The following is a 20808-nucleotide window of genomic DNA, read 5'->3' as shown; positions in this document are numbered from 1 at the left end:
AAACAAACAAAAAGACCCTACAGCTAATAGCATATTTAAAGATGAAGCAAGAAACATTTTGCCCTCCTCAGATCAGGAACAAGGTAAGGATATCCTTTTTCACCATTTCATTCAATATTGAACTGGAGTCCTATCAAGTGTAATAAGGCAAGACGAAGAAGAAATGGCATAAGGAATTGAAGGAAGAAGTGAAATAATCTCTAGTCATAGATGACATCATTACCAGCTTAGTGAGTCTTAAGGCCTCTACAAAGCAGATATTAGAACAAATAAGTGAATTTATCAAGGTTGCAGAATAGAAGGTCAATAAACATAATCAGTTGCGTTCTTACATATTAGTAACAAGCAGTTGGAAAGTAAAATTGAGGAAACACCACCATATATAATAACATGCAAAAAACTCTGGCATACTGAGGGATAAATTTAATGAAAGATTTGCAAGGTCTACACACTAAATACTGCAAAATATTGTTGACATAAATTAAAAACAAGAAAACTGAGATTTATAGCATGTTCAAGGATTAGAAGATTTAATTTTGCTGACATGCAAATTCTCCACCAAATCATGTATAGATTCAAGATGAACCAATTCAGAATCCAAACAGGCATTTTGAAGCAATTGACAAGCTAAAGCTAAAAACTTGAAAATACAAAATAGTTTTAAAAAGTTGAAAAGAACAATTTTGGAGGAGTTATATGTTTCAAGACTTTTTATAAAAGCTATTGTTATTAAGATGTGATATTGGTGTAGACATAGCAAACTAGATCAATGGAACAGAATAGAAGTCCAGATATAGATCCATACATATGTGGAGAACTGGTTTTCAACAAAGGTACCAAAACATTTCAATGGGGGAAAGGAAAGTCTTTTCTACACACGGAGCTGGAAGCACTGGATATCCATATGGAAAATTAATGAACCATGATGTTTATCTCACCATATGCAAAAATTAATTGGAGGTGGATTACAGACTTAAAAGTACAAGCTAAAATTATAAAATTTCTGGCAAAAAAAAACCCACAAGAGAGTCTTCACAGACTTGAAGTAGGTAAAGATTCCCTACACAGTTCACAGAGAGCACTAACCATAAAAATGTAATAAATTGGAATTCATGAAAATTAAAATTTGCTTATCAAAAGATATTGTTAAGAAAATGAATAGACAAGCAGTGGAGTAGGAAAGACTATATTTGCTTTTGCATGTATCTGACAAGAACTAGTGTCCAGAATATATAAAGAACTTCCATAAGCCCATCAAAATGCCGACAATACCAAATGCTAAGGATGCAGAGCAGTAGGAAGTCTCATTCACTGCTTCCGAGAATGTGAAGTGTACAAGCCATTTTGAAAAGTGGTTTGACATTTTCTGGTAAAGTTAAACATACACTTACCACAGAAACCAGCAATTCCACTCCTAAGTATTTCTCCAAGTGAACTGAAATCATACAAAAACCTATATACCAATGTTTATAGCAGCTTTGTTCATTATCATTAAAAAACTGGAAACCACTGAGATGTCATTTAACAGGTGAATCGATAAACAAACTGTGATACATCTATATAACGGATTACTACTCAGGTGATGCATACAATGACATAGATGAATCTTAAATGCATTCTGCTAAGTAAAAGAAGCCAGACCAAAAGTCTAAATATGTAAGATTTCGATTATATGACATTATGAAAAAGGGCAAGACTATAGGAATGGAAGACAAATAGTGGTTTCTAGGAGTTGGGAAATTGAGAAGAAATTGACAACAAAGGAGTTATATAAAGCAATTGTAGGGTGATCGAATTTTTCTGTATGGTACTAGGGTGATGGGTTCATGACTCTATGCATCTATGCATCACCCTATTGAACTATACAGTACAAAAAGTAACTTAACTATATGCAAATTTAAAAACTCAACCAGATGTCAGGAGATGACAGGACGGAATGTAGACTATGACAAAGGAGTCTAACTGTATTAAAAATGTATGACATAACATCACTAAAGGGGGTATGGAAAAAATCTGTTGACCTAACTTTGGAAAACAGTGTTTTTACTAGACACTGTAGGTACAAAGACAAAATGATTTGTCTGAAAATATTAACTCAAGCTGGCAAATTTGTTTCTCACAAGGGTACAGGTTAGCAACTCTGAAACTAAATGTATAATAAAAGTTGGAAAAATAAGTAAATAAATTGTGATAACAGAAACCAGGTTTCTATCTGTCAGAGAAAGGAGTGACAAATAAGCAGGAAGTTGGGGGAAGATTAGAATAAACTCCATGAATGGTCACTGGGCTTGGAGAGATTCAGGCCCAAACTTGGGGATGGGGGACAAGGGGATTCATCACTTCCCTTTCTCTTAGAGAGTGACTTGAAGTTGTAAGGACAGTCTCATTCAGGACCACACACAGCACTTTCTTGGCAAACTACTACCCTTGGTTGCCCTTTGGGAAAAGCATGAGCAGAAGGGGAAAAATAGTAAAGTATTTTACCCTAAAAGCCCCACAGCTTTTTGGACGAATTGCCTGCCATGGCTAGAACCGCAGGGAGGTTTCAAGCAGTTACCTGCCCAAGATCCTCATAAATTGTCCACTTCGACAGTCGGATGCTAAACTGAACTTAAGGGGCAAGAGAAAGAGGCATAAACATTAAATACATTAAAAAAAAACAAAACCTCTATGATGCTGAATTATAATCATCAATATCAGTATGAATTAATGTATATTTTAAGGTATATACATATATATCATACTTTATATAAAATGTGTATATGTATGTATGTGTGTGTATATATGTATATATATGTGTATATATATTTATAATCCTATCTCATGTCATATACAAAAAAGTAGATAAAGTCTTAAATATAAAAATAATTTTAATATTTTATTAGGACTTCTGGGGAACACTTAGAAGCTAATAAAGAAGTATTGTGTGGTAGAAGATACTACAAATAAAGACAATAAACAAATTTAGAAAACATGTTTGCAATGCAGATGCCAAATAAGGGTTTAAAAGCTACGATTATATGAAAAGAGCTTTAAAAATTGACAATAAACAGGCAACAGTCTAAGAAAAATGAGAACAGATATAAATAGGCAATTCGCAGATGAGCAAATCCAAATGGCCAGCAAATACATGTAATTAAAAAAAAATTTGCTAATAGGGAAATGGAAAGTGAGCTAACAATAAACCACCACTTTAAACTTATCAGACTGATAAAAATTTTAAATAGTGGTAACATTGTCAGTGGGGATATGTGGAAAAAGTATTTTCTGCACTGCTGGTGGAAATGTAAATGGGTATAGCTCCATTAGAAAGTAATCTGGGAACATTTATTAAAATTAAAAATGCATAAACCTTTTGACCCAGCAATCTCTTTCCTGGGTATATATCCCATAGAAATATAACCACCGAAAAGTAAAGATATGTGAGCCCAGATGTTTATTGTAGCACTCTTTGGAGTGGCAAAAATGTGTACACAAAGAGGTAAATTATGGTAATCCAGAAAACACAATCTTATTGTTCATATCTGCTAACCTACAGGGATTTCCAGAAGCAATTACTCCATGAGAAAAGTAAGAGGCCAAAAAAAACCCCCTGTATATAATATGGTTTCATTTTTGTAGGGTAAACCATGACAAAAGCATACACACACATGAGTATACATGTACACATGTGTATATTATAGGTATACATGGATATTTGTGAGATCAGGTTTGACACCCATTAGGACCATTACAGAAGACTACGTATAAGACCACACTAGTTAAGGGTAGGTCTGTACTGGCTAATGTTTATATTAATTGAAGTGGTTGGAGTAGGAGAGGCAAATATGAGAGGAAGGAGAAAGAGAAGTAGGGACCAAAAGAAGAAACAAAAAAGGAAATATTATACTGAAATGCAAGCATTATGATAATCTGATTTACATAAAATTATGTCCGTGTGTATATGCATATTTTCTGACCTATGCGGGCCATGTACTGTGTGTGTGTTGTTCTAAGCACTTTATACGTACTAATGTATTTAACCTTCAGAACAACCCCATGAGGTTTAAATTATTATTATCCTCATTTAACAAATGAGGAAACTAAGAGATTAAATAATTTTCCCAAAGGGACATGATTATTTAGCTCATGGCCTTGGACTTGAACTCCGGCAATGTGACCCTAAAGCCTTGGCTCTTAACCACTAGACGTATTGGCTTGTATGTCCAGGACGTATCATTAAGCTAAATATACAATTGCAATGTAATGTGTATCATATGATTTCACTTTGGTAAAGAATAAACTCCTATAGATACCTGTTTGTCTAAGCAAGAAGAAAGTTGAAGGAGTCTAATCTGTAAGCTCTTAGTTTATTAGCTCTGGTGGGGGCGAGAAGGGATACAAAGACAATGGTGGGGCAATTAACTTTGCTTTTACATTATCACTGAAACATATAGGACAAGCAGTCAGTCTCTTAGTGGAAAAAATTAATGAATCACTGAGGCTTTTTTTTCTCATTTAGGGCTCTTTGATATTTAAGTAACATTTGTTCAGTGGGAGTTTTCAGACACGAAAAGCTTTATGAAGGAGGTGGTATTTAGCACATAGGTAAGATTTTTGAGAGGTCAGAGGAATAACACGAGAAAAAGCTTAGCGCAGCAAACCACAAGTCATCTTTAAAACATATATGGCTTCAGGAACTTAAGCTAGCACAAGAATTTTTGTATGAAAATGGTGTTAATAAACCTGGAAGACTGCATAGGCTTATATAGCCTTGAATGCCAGGATTGGGAGCATATCATTCCCTGTGCAAGTGGGCTGGGCACCTGCAACATGGGGCCTCTTCACATTATGAACAGACACTGCGAGAAGCTGACATGAATGCTGTGTGGACACCTGACACAGCACCAGCCTTGGCTCCAGCCCCCAGGGAGTCTTTGACCAAATACTGGCCCCGCCCAGGGATTGTTTTAGTCCATGCAACCGGTCCCCTCTGATCCACAGAGTGCACTGGGTATCCAGATGGGGCACTCACCCCATTGGGTCCCTATACCTTCCCTGGGTACCTCATGTCACTGCTACTTTGCCAAAAGCCAAATAAATTTCGCGATCCCCAAAGGAGCCACCTTTCCTTTCTCCAGCTCACTTCTTGGCAACAACTTCACTTCTTGCCCCCAGGTGGATTTTGCTGGCACAGTCTAGGAAAATCCCTAGCCCTGGGGATGCAGATTTGGCGCTTCTCCTCAGTGTCTTAATGGCAAGAACATCTGAGGCATGAGGGTGTAGTGGGTGGGAGACAAAGCAAAACAAAACAGGTAAAATTTAAGGTGAACTCTCTGGGATCAAGCATAACTGCCTCAACGGATCAACCGAGCTTCGAGCAACTTCTCTCACCTAAATTTTATCCCCAGGATCAAAATTGCAGACCAAAAATGGTTTTTAGAAATTTGAAATGGTTTTTGTGCCTCTCCCATCGTTAGGGAAAATAGATGTCAACACAAATCTAGGCATTTGGTGCTCATGAAAGACATTTGCTGGTCGATGGACTTTAGCTGTAATATATATATGTATATATACTTAGACGCCAAATTTGTTTATAACATGCCCGGGCTCACTAACTAGGGCACTCAACTATTGAGCACAATTGCTGTGGAGTCATTTAAAGTAAAATACCGTCCTGTCTTTCCATTCTCAAAATGCTTCAATGTAAAAAAAAAAAAAAAAAAAATTAAAAAAATGCTTCAGTGTAACTCAGTTCAAACTATAAAATAATATTGAAGTGACATACTTATGGCCAGGGGGCAGATATTAAAAGGTGATTCATTAAGGGTCACTGAACTGACATGTTCAGTTATGCACAGCTGGGTAATATGGCAGGAATTCTCCTTTGTCAAATCGGGGTGCACAGAAAGATGTCTTTGTAATAAAGGGCTGGCTGGAGCCCAAAGAGTCCATGCATTTCTAAGAATAAATTTCTTTCCTAATCTAACTGTACAGGGGGAAAAAAATGCAACAACAAAAAACAAACTAAGCCTTAGAGAAAGCTCCTGGAATGCAAGATCGGTAATGGGAAAGGGATTTACACAGCCGTTTCACAGAAGTCAAAGCTCCATTAAAATGGACTACTCACATTTTAGGGTCACTTCCTTCAGTTTCAAAATCTGTAGGCTGTGGAAATCCATGTGTACACAAAAATAGTGTTCATACTGGGATGTTATATAACTGGGCTCTTTTCCTTCAGTCCTAGTAATTCTTTTATACTCATGCGACTTTACCCCATTGATGAAGCCACTTCTAGATTTATGGCCTCTGGGAAGGAAAGAACAACGAAGTCAATCACTGACATTTGAGTTGCAGAAGCCAAAGTCCTTATGTAAACAGTAAAGTTGGAAAACTCGTGATTTATGAAATGCATGGGTTTTTGCTTTGTTTTTCTATTTCAGAGAACATAAAGATGATCTGGGCTGGAAAAAGAGAAAAATCCGGAGAGAAGACGGGGGATTAAATACCCCTGAGTCCTTGGGAAGGGGCCCTGTACATTCCCTTGATCTTATGCCAAGTCAGGCGCGGGAGGAAGGACATCCCTAGATAGGTTTGGGGGTCCAAGAGGAGCCTGGGACTGGGCACCTGTTTCAGCAGGCCTCGGTCAGGTTGTACGTTGTCTTTAAAACGCACTTTGCCCTACTCATCATGGTAGGCTTTGAGTGGCAATGGCTGCATCAGGTGTCCAGCCAAAAGGGGCCTGAGACAGCATCAGAATCCCCTGTGGACCCAGAGTGGTACAAGGGAAGAGCCACACATTCCTCACGTCTCCTGAGAGGGGCTTGGAAATTGCCAAGCAGACCTGATGAAGCCTGATGTTTAGGTCAAGGCAGACACAACCCGGCACAGCAAATGCTACCAACGCAGACGTCAAAGCATCCACGTCAAGGACTAGGACCTCTGAAAGCACCAGAACCTAGAAGCAAACATGGGATTTGGGAAAGTCCTGAATTGACTGAAAAGATGAGAATTGACTGAAACAATGGAAGAAACTCTAAACTCACCCAAGATTAAATTTCTATCAAGTAAAAATGGAAAATTTGGAACTAAAGTTAAATTCACTTTATAGGAAAATTAAATTATATTTCTTAAACGTTTAGGTTGAGAATAGGCTGAAAATCATACACACTTCATATGACTCTCTCAAGCATAATTTTTTTACTGTTCAGAGACAGTTGGCCATTACTGTAAAGTTAAAAAATATGTTCTTAATATCCAATATCCAGCTATCATCTATCAATGAAAATATATATACTGTGATTTAAAAACACTTGGATCATTTAAAACTATTAAAATGATTCAGTCTTCTCATCACTATCAAAATGCGTTTATACTGGAAAGTTAGAGTTTGGCAGACCAGGAGAATTATAAAAGGAAATTAAGAGTTAATATCCTATGTATGACATTTTAATTGGAGATTCTTTTTTTTTTTTTAGGTAAGCCCTACACCCAACATGTGTCTCAAACTCAGAACCCCAAGATCAAGATTAACATGCTCTACAACGGAGCCAGCCAGGCGTCCCTAATTGGAGATTCTTTAATCCCAATAATTTGTCTGAGTGTATGTGGTGGGATCAAAGAATAAAGTATAAAGCAAATTTTTTGGAATTCACACATCTAAATGAGTACCATCCTGAAATAATCACACTGGAAAACCACTGAGATCTAAAGGTATTGATGCTGAAAATAGTTTTGGAAGCCCTCCTCTGAAGTTGGCTTCTGAGATAGTATATGAGCCCCAACAAGAAAATAAGTGTTGTCACTAGGTTTTAACCAATTTGCAAGCTGAATGGCAGCCTGAGAGACTTTGTAAGTCATACTTTATCTTTAATTATTAATAATATTTCAAGTTTGATACACTTCTTCAATAAATTTGGTCCCAAACATTATTAACAGAGTTCGTAGCACAAAACCATCTTTAAAGAATGCCTGCATTGAAAAGATGCCAAACATCACACTTCTGAAGGGCACCAAATGAACTACCAAAGGCAGAAATGGTAGAAAATGCATACTCATTCCACAGGGGAGAAAAAGACAGTTAATACTCGGAACTTTGACCAATAGACCTATAATTACTTGTGTTGAACAAAATTCTGGATTTTTTTTCTTAATAAAGTGTGGTAAGACATTGTGGCCTCCTTTTTAAAGCAAAACAATAATGTGGTATCAAAAAGAAAAAGCATAAGAGGGGCAAACTAGCTGGAGTGTTCTCCATGCAGAATATACAAGCATACCAAGAAATAGAGAACACGAGAAGAGACGACCCATGTTATCTCTAAAATCAATCTCTTTAAAATTTCCTTTCCTGCTCCTCAAAAAGATTGATTGTATGTGGCATATCTGAATGTTGCCTATCCTCACCCTCTGATCCCATATAGAAGATGAATTGAAGTGTTCCAAGTGACAGTTGGAAATATTATTTTACTGTCCATGAGCAGAGTGAGTTTTTAATATTTAACAAACATGAATGCGTCAGCACTGACCAATCAGAACAGAGGCAGCAAGAAATGAGCGCCAGCCATTAACAATTGACATGGTCATACTGGGCATCTCAACCGAGTATCCTCCCTGCTCATGGGTGTTTCTCAAGGGGAGAAATAGCTCCTTTTTACATAGAAATCTTGTTTGTTTATCTTTATATGAACTCAGGAAGAAAGAAGAAACAGTCTCTAGTTGCAACCCATCTTTTGGAAGGCCTATACTTTGTCTCAAAAAAGGTAAGAACAAACTGAAAGTAAGCAATTTTATTGATTCAGAAGACTTTAAAAGCAAAGTGGTATCACTCCACTAGATAGAATCAGGCCTCCTAATTTTCTATTATAAATATAAACCTTACATGGAGTCCAGGTTCTGTAGGAGAAAAGTATGCTACATCCTGTTACTGATACAGCAGAATGGGGATAAAAGGGCTGGTTTTACCAGATCCTGAGCACATAGAAGATTATAAAGTTGCTCCAGAGAGCAACAGGTCTTTCTTAGACTGCTTTTCTCGTGTTGATGGCTAAGCAGCTTCATCTTTTGCTTGCAGCAGCCCCTAACTCTCCCTCTCTCTCTGATTTTGCTCTGGACTCCTCCAATCCATGGGTCCCATAGCAACAACTTCGATTATGTCCCTTCCCTGCATAAAACTTTTCAAGAACCTTCTATCACATTTCTAAGGAAAGATCTAGCCCTTAGCCTGAGTACATGTTCCTGAATGATCAGCCCTATTTCTCCAACCTCATGCTGAACCTCTTTCTCTTTCACTCACTGTCTTCCAGCCACATAGGACTGAGTTCTTCCCATCTTCTAGCTGTGCACATATACGTTTCCTGTTGTCTTCATCAACTCTTTCCTACTTAGCCCTCAATTTCAGCTTACCTATCACTTTTAAAGAGGCCTTCCCTGAATCTCCAGTTAGTTATTTTCTTATCATTATGACCTCAAGGATTTAAACATTTGATGGATTTCAGTTCATTGCAATTATTATCCTGCTCAAATCATCCCATTTTTAATTAGTAGCTTTTTAAGATTGGGTCTATGTCATGAACCAGTGACATAGCCTTGTTAGTCCTGAGAGCTTCTTCACTATATGATATGACAAGATGTTCCATGTTCATCTCCTACATTTCTTGACCCACACTTGGAGTCACACATTTCTCAAAAATGTCTTGACTTCTTTTAGTAGGGAAATGGTATAGGAAAACCACAATTTTGGTGCTAAAGATTCTCATTGCTACTGGGTGCTTGGTAATTTTTTCTGGGTTTTCCAGAAAAAATGTTGGGGAATATACATATACCTATATCTTACATCATACATAATGTATTACATACCTACCCTATTACATATGTTCATAATCACATATATACTTATATATGATATGTGTGTATTGTATGGATGTATGTATTTTAAATACCTTATGAGTTAATAATGATATTTCCAGTTCAAATTCAGTACTAACAGGTTTTACTTAACTTATACATTTCATCTGTATCTCATTTTTTTCCATATCAAGAACCCTGGTTCTCAATGTCACAGGGGATGATAGAATTAGAATATATTATAATTATTCATATGTTTTATTCATGTTGCATGCAGAAAATCTCAAAATAGCAATACTAATATTACCAATAATATGATTAGTGAATACATTGAAAATTTTTGTTTAGCGTATACCATCCCCAATATCCACCTATCTTTTTAAAGATTTATTTATTTATTTGAGAGAGAGAGAGAAAGAGAGCACAGGCAAGAGGGGAAGAGGGAGAGGGAGAGAGAATCGCAGACTCTGTGCTGTGCCTAGAGCCTGACGTAGGGTTCGATCTCATGACCCTGAGATCATGACCGAGAGCGGATGCTCAACCGACTCTGCCACCCAGACGCCCCCACCTATTTTTAATAATTATACTATACATACATTATCAGAGCATATACTCATTACATATTATATTCTCTTATTTTCAATCCTTATTTAATTGCAATTCTACAAGTAACAATACATTTGAGGCTTTCCACGGGTATTCATTGAACAAATAGATAAAGTGCTTTATTTTTTAAAAGAAGTGTTTCAAAGTGTGAGCTTACAAGTCAATCAGTTCTATAAGGGAGACCAGGCTTATTGATTTTGAGAGTTCACCACTGGGTCTAGACGTCTGCTCTACACCCTTTAGATCTTACCATGAGCTTTTTTCACTTAACTGCTACTGGATTGGGCAAAACCCCTACAAGTTTCAGTTGATGTTCTCAAATTGGCCTGCCATGTTGTCAGTAATTATTGTCAACTATTTTGAGTTTCTCCTGTTTGCAGAACCATCAGATGACTTATTGCTTTTCTCTGCTTTTTCCCACACAGACCTTTAAAAAAACAACAACAATAATTTTACTTATTTATTTGCATGAGAGAGAGAGAGGGAAAGGGAGATAGAGAGCACATTGTTGCGGGGGGAGGAGAAGAGAGAGAGGGACAAACAGACTCTGTGCTGGGTGGGGAGCCCAATGTGGGGCTCAATCCCATGACCCTGAGATCATGACCTGAGCCGAAATCAAGAGGAGGCTGATTAACCAACTGAGCCACAAAGGCGTCCCCACAGACCTCTTTTTAAAAATCCCATATGTACCCAATACCCAACAGAAACATTAAATAAATAAGAATAATCCCATAAATAAACTTATATAACTATCATGTGGGCTATAAAGGAAAAGTACATTATGTTATGAAACAAGTACTTTCAATATTTTGCTTTTCTTGAACTTTTTCCTGTCGGGAATGTCTTTCCCTCTTGTTCTATCTACTCAAAAGGATAGAGCTCTATAGTGATAGCCAACCCATTTATTTCCTCCTTTCCTGGGATCCTAGGCACATTTATTACCTAAGAAGGAGTAGGGCTCTTCTTGTTCTCTGCAGAACAAGAAGAGGACTAGCCTCACTGGACATTTCTAAAAAGACTGCAGAATACAAAAACCAAATTTCTATTTTAACTATGTCCCATGAGTCCTAAGTGCACATTTTATCTTTGTATACATCATTCCCAGGCTTGGAACACCACTCCTCATATACATAAAAATCTTGTTCTACCATGGGTTTGTTTCTACTGCTCACCATTGGCCAATGCTTTTATCAAAGGATTTATTTCAGAAAGCTAGACTGTATTGTCTCTGCACATCCAGAACCTCAACCCATCCATCATAGATTGATCTCTCCCTCTTTCTGGCTCCCTACTATGAACATAAAAATTGAGCTAAATTTTCTGGCAACTAAGACATAAACTTTCCTATTAGATACTTCATCTCCCTCTCTCTTTCCTTTCTTCTATGGCCGAACACCTAAAACACTAGTGATTTAGTGTTTCACTTTCCTTTTACTTCACCGCCTCAGTAGCCTTACCACTTCTCACTTTCTCTGTACCTCAACCAGCCTTCCGGCTGTGAGCACGCCATGGCAGTTACTCTCTTAACTACCAAATCCAAAGAACACACTTTAGCCTTTTTTTTGGCCCTTTATCTTTACATCGGTTATGGCATTTGATACAGTTGACCATTCTCTTAGAAGTCCCTCTTTTGGCTCAACATACCATTTCCCCTAGATTCCCACCTCTGGTGTGGCTCAGTCTCAGCTTCCTTTCTGGCTCTTCTTTCTCCATTTGCCCATTATAAATTGATGCCACACACTTAGAAACGCCCAGCCCCTTCTCAACACATTTACCTCTCCACATCTTTCGCAGCTTCACCCAAGGATTTAGCTAACAATTCTGAATTTTTTTCTCCAACTCAAGAGTCATATTTCCAATGACTCACTGGGCATCTTCCACCTCCTAGACTTTTGACACCTCAAACTCAAAATATCGTGCATCTTGCTTTCTTCTTCTTTGTATATCCACTTAAATCATCTAATAAGTATTTATTGAGCCCACTATGTACCAAGATTATTCTAGGTACAACAGTGAATTAAAGGGCAAAAAATCTGCACTGTGGAGCATTCACTTTAGTTATGAAGGTTATATTCTAATGAGGAATTTATATTATGGTCTTGTTGAGACATTCTTTATGAGTGTATATTATATTGCTTTATTCTTTTTCCCACAACCATACAACAATGTGCACACACAATAATTTCTATCACCACATCCACGATAATGGACATTTACATTATTTCCAATGTTTCGCAATTAAGAAACATTGTAGTAAATACCCTTAGACATCTGACATCATCCATCTACATACCTGTAGAATGAACTAGAAGCAAAATTGTTAGGTCTGAGATTATGTACATCAGTAATATTCATATACATTCAAAAGTGTTTCCCATAAAGGCATCAATTCTAACTGTCACTGGTAATTTATAAAAGCATCTGTTTTCCCACACCTTTGATAACATAGATATCAAAATATTTCCCATACGATTTCCCAGATGTGTTCCCCTTTTCTTCCTGTGTGTGAAATTGAACTTAATTTTTAAAAGTCATTTGTATTTACTTGCTTTCCTGTGTGTGTGTTTGGTCTTTTTCTACTTGATTGTTAGGCATATTCATGTTGGTTTGTAGGCTTTCTATACACATATCTGTATATACATATACAAGCTCTTTGTCCATGAGATAACACATATCTATATACTAGTAATGAAAAGTAGAAACAGAAACCTTTAAAAGTATCATTTACAAGAGCTCCAAAAAATGAAATACCCAAGTATGAATCTAACAAAAAATGTGCAGAGTCTATATGAGGAAAACTATAAAACAGAGGATAAAAATGAAGCGGAACTAAACAAACGGATTAAACGGCTCAAATATTAATAAGATGTCAACATTCCCCAAATTTATCTATAGATTTAACACTTATCCCAATCAAAATCCCAGCAGGATTTTTGTAGATACCGTCCAGCTGATTTTAAATTTTATATAGAAAATTAAACGATGTAGAAAAAACAACTTCAAGGAAGAACAAATTTAGAGGAACTCACACTACATGATTTCCTGACCTACTGTGAAGCTATACTAATCAAGACAGTATGGTATCAGTGAAAGTATACTACATAAATTAATGGGACAAAATAGAGAGTCCAGAAGTAAACTTACAAAATTATAGTGAACTGACTTTTAATACTACTACAAATGCAATTCTATGGATAAAAGATAGTCTTTTCCATGAATGGTGCTAAAACAACTGGAAATTCACATGCAAAAGATATATGCCTCCACCCACACCTCTTACTTTATAAAAAATATTAAAGTTGATCACGGGCCTAAAATGTAAAACATAAAATTACCATATTCTGAAAAAAGAAAACACAAGAGAAAATTCTCATGAGTTGGGTTAGAAAAAGCATCATTAGATACAACACTAAGAGCTTGATCCATAAGAGATCCAGAAGAGAAAAAAAAATGGATCAGTTGTACCTCATCATAACTAAAACCTTTTTCTCTATAAGATATGGTTCAGAAAATGAAAAGCAGAGAGTGGAAAATGTCTTCAAATCACAAATCCAACAAGTTAATTTATACCCATAATTTTAAAAGAACTCTCAAAACCAACAATAAGAAAACAAAGATCCAGTAAAAAAATGGACAAAGATTTGAACACATTTCACCAAACAGGATATTCAGATCACAAACAAGCAGATGAAAAGATGCTCGGGGCGCCTGGGTGGCTCAGTTGGTTAAGTGTCTGCCTTGGGTTCAGGTCATAATCTCAGGGTCCTGGGATTGAGCCCCGCATCAGGCTCCCTGAACAGTGGGGAGTCTGCATCTCCCTCTTCCTTTACCCCTCCTCCTGCTCTTGCATGCTCTCTCTCTCTCAAATAAGTAAATAAAACTTTTTTTTTTAAAGAAAAGATGCTCAATGTCTTAAACCACAATGAGATGCCATTGCATCTTATTAGATGCACTTATTAGAATTGTTAAGAAAAAAAAACAAACAAAAAAATAAATGGACAATACCAAGTGCGGACAGGAAGGCCAAGTAACTATAAATCTCATACATTGCTGGTAGGAATGCAAAATGGTAAAGTCACTCTGGAAATTTACATTTACCATATGATTGGCAATCCCACACCTAGGTATTCATTTACGCTAGAGAAATGAAAACTTATATTCACACAAAAACCTGTGTTTAAAGCAAATTCTATGTAGAGCAACATTGTTCAGAATCCCCGCAAACTGGACACAGCCTGAGTGTTCTTCATTGGTTGAATAAATCAACACACTCTGGTACAATAAAATACTCCTCCTCAATAGAGGGAAACAAAGTATTGATAGACATGACAACAGGGATGAATCACAGATGCATTCTGCTAAGTAAAAGAAAACAGACTCAAAAGGTTGCAAGCTTATGATTTCTCTTACAGGACATTCTGGAAGAGGCAAAACTATAGAAACAAAAAACAGGTAAGTGGTCCCAGGACCTAGATATGAGGGAGTTTCCACGATAAAGTGGCTGCAGGAGAGAATATTTTGGGGGTGAAAGAACTGTTCTTTATCTTGATTATGGTGCTGGTAACAAGACTCACAGACCTACGCACACAAAAATTAGTGAATTTTACTTCATGTGGATTTTTAAATAACTTAAAAAATACATACAAAACAAAAAACTGTGTTCAGTGAGCAGATTATCTCACCCTGAAGGAGTGAGAATCCTACACCTTTCTCAAAATAAAACAAATCTTAAAAACATGAAGGCAAAGAAGCAAGAACTTTTTCAGGACTGTACTACTCAGAACTCTAAACTGTCAAGGTATGAAAAGAAATTGGTGGCTTTTGCACATGACTGTTCGATTCATCTTGACCTGTCACCTCAGGTTTCAAAAGGGGGAAAACAGCATGAGGAAAACAAAACACTTTGGCATCATACTATGTGATGACCGGTAATCACATCTCTATTAGCTCTGCTGCACTTAGTCTAACTTAAATGCCATTTGTCTCACAGGAGGAAGGAATGATCAGGATAATACTATGTGAGCAATGCTCATGCAGAACAAGGGAAGGGCTTCTCTAAGCTTCATTCTATTCCATTCAAATGCATCAAAGCCCTCTATTTCACGATTTCTTCTTTAAGCCTACATTTTTCATGAAATACCACCAACCAAAACTATTGCACAGAACATGTGGCAATGTTAACCTTTGAAATGGAAAGAAAATGAGGAACTGGGCTAAAAGAGTCTTGCACACCCAAAGCTACTAATATGAAAAAAATCAACATGTTGCATTTCAAAATCACCTAGTGGTTAACTGTGAGATAGTTGCATTCTGCTGCTATATAGTTTTTTTTCTGTTTTTCTCTTGCACTTATCAATTGTGGTTCCTGCTGGCTAAAATCTTCAGTCATACCAAGGAAAGCTTCTGATTACTAGATTCGAGTCAACAGATAGAACTATGCCCTGAGTCTCAAAATCTATGCCTGTATGATGTAGCTTACCAGCCTCTGAGGAGCTATGGGGCAGAGTTTTACCTGACGTTGTCACCTTGTTAATTGGTACACATATAGTTATATCATATTATATTATAATTATTATATAAATAATAATATCTATAATATACATAAAATAATATAAAAGTATAAAGTCCAATTGTCCAGATCCATATCATTTCAGCCAAGCAAGGTTGCCAGGATCACAACTGTAGCCTTGACTCCTTTGTAAAATAAAAAGTATAAATGAGTAAATATGAATATCCTTACTCTCTTGAAGTGTCTGGTATATATTGGTAGTGGAGAAGACAGGGAATTGCAGAAACTCAAGTTTTTCTGCACACCCGACTGAGGTTGACCTAGTTGCCCAAGTCTGCTCTGTGTGTACCTGGTTGGGTCTCTGGGGCAGGCACAATGCAAGGTAAGTGTTAATTACTGCTTCAGTTTAAGGCTCCCATTAAAGCATGAAAGAAGCAGATGAATTCTATATTTCTGGATAAAAATCAGAGATTATCCTAAAACCATTAGACAAATTATGCTAGATGCAAAGTCTCATTTCTCTATATTCAACCTTCTCCTTAGACTATTCTGCTTCATTCTGCTTTATTACTCATATTATACAGCAGAAGAAGTAAACACCCTCTGCTTTAAGGGTGAGAACAAGTGAAATAATGTATATGAAAATGTTTTGAAAAGAAAATGGCACTATATAGATGCAAGATAATACTTTCTTTAATAGCCACTGCTGACACTCTCCCAAATACATAGTGACTTTCCACTTAGTAAATCTGACAGCTAGATTGTTATTTCATATCTGTGATGTGGAAACATTGCTTAAGCCAGTTTAAGCAGTAGTGTAAGAATGATGGTTCTGCCAAGTGCTTTGCACTTGTAACAAATGAACACAATAAATCAAATCATCAAAATACACTGTCCACATAAAACTTTGGTTTTTGCAGGCACTATAGAAAGATGTCATAGGAAATATCTTGAAGATGAACATTTCCAGTCCTTAAACTCTCAAAAAAAACCATATCTGCTGAGAATGATTATGCTGATTACGGTGGGTTCCCTAAGATGATTAGACACAGGACGGAAGGGAAATTAATTAGTGATAGCCAATCCAGTGTTTCCACTGTCTTAACCATTGAGGACTGTAGACGGTCAAATTGATTTTACCACCTAACACATCTAAATCATCTAAAAAAAATCATTATTTTCGATTTGTACATTCTGATTGCCTTACTCATTCTTTCATTGCACTTGTAGAAGTTTTGCTTAACAATTTTCAATATATTAGGAGCCCACTAAGTGAAGAATAGATATTTCTATTGTGTCACATCTTTGGGTAGCATTTAGCACAACCAAGGAATTTAGATTTTTTTTTATTATTATTATGTTATGTTAATCACCATACATTACATCATTAGTTTTTGATGTAGTGTTAAGGAATCTAGTTTATTTTAAACAGCTAGAATGACTAGAACCACATAGTCAGAAAGGCCCCTAGAGCTCATGTAGTTTAGCCATCCTATTGCACTCTTACTATAGGCCAAGCATGGCACAAATTGTCTCATTTAATCTTTACAGTAGTAATTCTAAGGAGGAAGAATTGTTAACTCCATATTACATATGAAGAATCAGAAACTTAGAGTTTCTCCAGGTCACATAGTTTATAAGCAGGGGGTCTGGAATTCCAAGAAATATTTGTCTGACTCCAAATACTTGCTTTCCCCTCCATTTTGAATCTCCTTATCTATATCATATCACCAGTGGCAGGGAGCTCATTTCTCTTGGTACAGCAAATCTTGAACAGTTCTGGCTATAGATCTTTCTGATGTCAAGCAACTAACTAGAAAAAAATTATAACACGCCATAAAAATTCAAGTTATAATTTGTCATCAGTAACTACATCCCAATCATTCTGGAGGGCGGAGGGGTTCTAAGCTGACATCTTCCTTTTGAAGATAATCTTCAAAATCTTAATCATTCTACCATATATCACTGACTGGCTTTCATTAAATAATCATATGCCTTAGGACTTCTCTAATATTGCATCATTTCTTGATTGAGTTCCCAGAATTCTACATAATAAATCCAGATAATGTTACCCTGAAAAAGTGTTTGTGCAGATGATATCAACAAACCTTCTAATTCTTAAGAGAGCTTCCAAACAGTTCCTATAGAATATCTTATTCTAATGAGAATTATATTCTGACAGATCTGCCTGTATAAATTATATGTAAAATATACCTCTATATTTTAGGAGACAGAACTGACCTGTTAGCGGGATAATTTAAGCTTATCCAAATGCTATATATGATATTTTATATATGATTACCCCCAAAGTATTTTACCTTGATGATAATTGTTGCTTAGTTACACTTCCTGTCAGTTCCTACCCAAAGGATCCTACCACCACTTCTAACAAGATGTGATAAAATCACCTGTATAGCATTCTTGCTACTTATAGTAGCAGAAGGACATGTATTCAGTTTAACAAGTATCCATGGCAAGTGATCTAGAACAAAATTAGAGAACCACAACAGTGTTATCTGGCATCATAGAAGATAGAAATGGCAGCTCTAATAAATCTGCCTCACCTCTCTAGCTCTCTTCCATTGAGTGCCTTTCTCTGTGTTTTCTGCTTCTCTCCTGTCACTCCAGGAACACTTGGTTTGACTCCAAAATTCTCTTCATCTACTTGCCTCTCGGTTTGTTTTCATGCTCCTTACGCCTAAAAAATGATCTCCCCCATTTGAGGGTTTGGCCAATGTCTTGGCTTACCCACCAATCTTCAGCAGAGGGGACTCCAAAATAGCTAATTACAAATCCAGTGCTACAAATTAACACCTGGAAATTACATCCTAATTGGAAATCAGCTGACATTTTATATACTGAATTGCTCCCAAAACTTTATATCCCTTCAAATAAACAACGAGTTTTTGAACTCTTGTATTTGAAAAGAAAAACAACCAAGAATAGAAAATGATGAGAAATTTGATTTTTAAAGAAATTCTTTATTGAAAGTAGTAATGCAATGTAACCTCATTATGCAGTTCCTGTTAAACAGAATTCAATCACATTCATGGATAAGTTAATAAAGTAGAATCCTGATATGAAATGATTACTGTACACTCAAGACATTTGTCCTATTACCCAACACCAGCATATATACATTCAAAAACTATCTATTAAGTATATACTCTGCCAGGCACTGAAGATGGACTTAGCTATGTTGAATATTTACATAGAGTTATGCTATTGAAGAACTTGATTCACATTTCCAAGATCATAATCCTATTCCTATGGAGTAAAAAATCTCTTACATAGAGACATCTAAATAATTTTTCAAACAAAACTACTAACCAAATAAATATAGAAATGAACAAAGAAGCCTCAGTTCCCAAGTTTTAGTGTAAACTATCATAGCTTTTCTTCCCCATTTCCAAGATTCTGAGCTATCTCTTCCCTAGTAAACAAATAAGATTCACTGAGGAAATAACTATATAACTAATATTCTGAGTAAATTGCAAATAACATGTGTCAATCTATATGTGGAAAAATTGATTACAAGACATAAACCAAAGCAAAGATAGTTTAAATGACCAGAGTCCAAACGTAATGGAATGTGTAGATACTTAGGTTCATCATCTTTGCATTGCCAGAATCAATACATCACACAATAAAAGCCTGATATAACATGTCTATTATATAAAACATGCCCACATGAACGTGTAATTTATTTCAGTGTTGCAAGGTCATGGAAAAAATTCCAGTAACTAACCCTCTGTTGGAACCACCCAATGAGTTTAATTACAGACTTGTCTATGAAGACTCCCTACATCAAACACTCGCTTGGAAATCTACCCCACGTACTCCAGAAATTTTGAAAACAAACGAGGTACTTGATTCTTGCTAAGATACTTACAGTAGAAGTTCCTTTTTGCTTGTGGGTTCATCATTTGGGGATGTTTTCATCAGGAGTCATCATGCTTTTGATCTTGAATGCCGTTCTTCCACCAAGGTTTCTTGTCCGTAATTTCCAAAACAGAGTCCCTTGTACTAACAAGCCATCGTCCCATACTGTTTCCTTTCTTGTGTGAAAGTTACCCTGTAGATCGATTTCCTGTCCAAAAACCCTCCAAAATGAACCAACACTGCTGTACGCCAGTGAAATGTGCTACTCAAATACTCTGTCTTAGCAGTTTGGTTCAGAAAGAAATTCCCTGATTGAAACGAGGAATTAGATCCTGGTTGCTCCAGGGAGCTTAAGAGACAGACGTTTCTTCCTCATCAAAGAGCCTATTAAAATGTGCCAGCGTCATTTATTCTCACTAGTCTGTGGCTTGAGTACTATTGCCCACGAAGCCTCCACATACTGTGTGCTTCCTGAAGACCCTCCCAATTGCCACGGTAACAGTATCCCAACTATATTTTAAAATCAGGCTTAGTATGCTTTGAAGTACATAATGTTTTCCATTCCTGAAAGGACAAAGAGATCTACATTGTCAAAGTTTATTTTTAAGCTCATGTGCTTGCTAAGCGCAGTGGCGAATGGGCTTTCCGTGCCTGTACTACCATCGCTGGAACCTATTAATGCAAACAGATGAATCGCTGGCTTGCTTCCACAGAGGCTTTTCTTTCTTTCTTTTAAACCTTATCTAAATTGCCTTGATTATAATTTTTTTTTAAATCAAGAATGCTATCAGTTTTCTGAGCTTGCTTGTTTTAATTTTATCAGTACAGAAGCCATGTGAGAAAGGCAAATAAGAGGAAGGTTTCAAATAGCTTTGGCTGAGATAAGAAAGTAATTGGAGGTAGATTCTGTGTCTGGAAGAAGTTTGAGGGACATGTGGAGACAGTAAAAATGACATTTTTTTTAAATAAAGGAACCAACGATAAAGAAT

At 36.5% G+C, this 20808-nt stretch overlaps 1 protein-coding gene across 1 annotated transcript in view; it reads right to left on the bottom strand.

The window, feature by feature from the left end:
- Window positions 1-20229, bottom strand: part of KCNK2 (potassium two pore domain channel subfamily K member 2) — a 216144-nt gene extending 195915 nt beyond the window's left edge. The window contains exon 1 of the mRNA XM_035010551.1: window positions 19830-20229. Coding sequence (XP_034866442.1) covers window positions 19830-19863 — 34 coding nt within the window. The 5' untranslated portion in view covers window positions 19864-20229. The remainder of the gene's footprint in view (window positions 1-19829) is intronic.
- Window positions 20230-20808: the final 579 nt, after the last annotated feature.

The sequence above is a fragment of the Mirounga leonina genome, unplaced genomic scaffold (assembly GCF_011800145.1).
Source record: "Mirounga leonina isolate KUSES-001 unplaced genomic scaffold, KU_Mleo_1.0 Mir_154, whole genome shotgun sequence".
NCBI classification, from domain to species: Eukaryota; Metazoa; Chordata; class Mammalia; order Carnivora; family Phocidae; genus Mirounga; species Mirounga leonina.
Note: the sequence above shows the minus strand (reverse complement) of the source record. Positions and strands in the feature narration are given on the sequence as shown.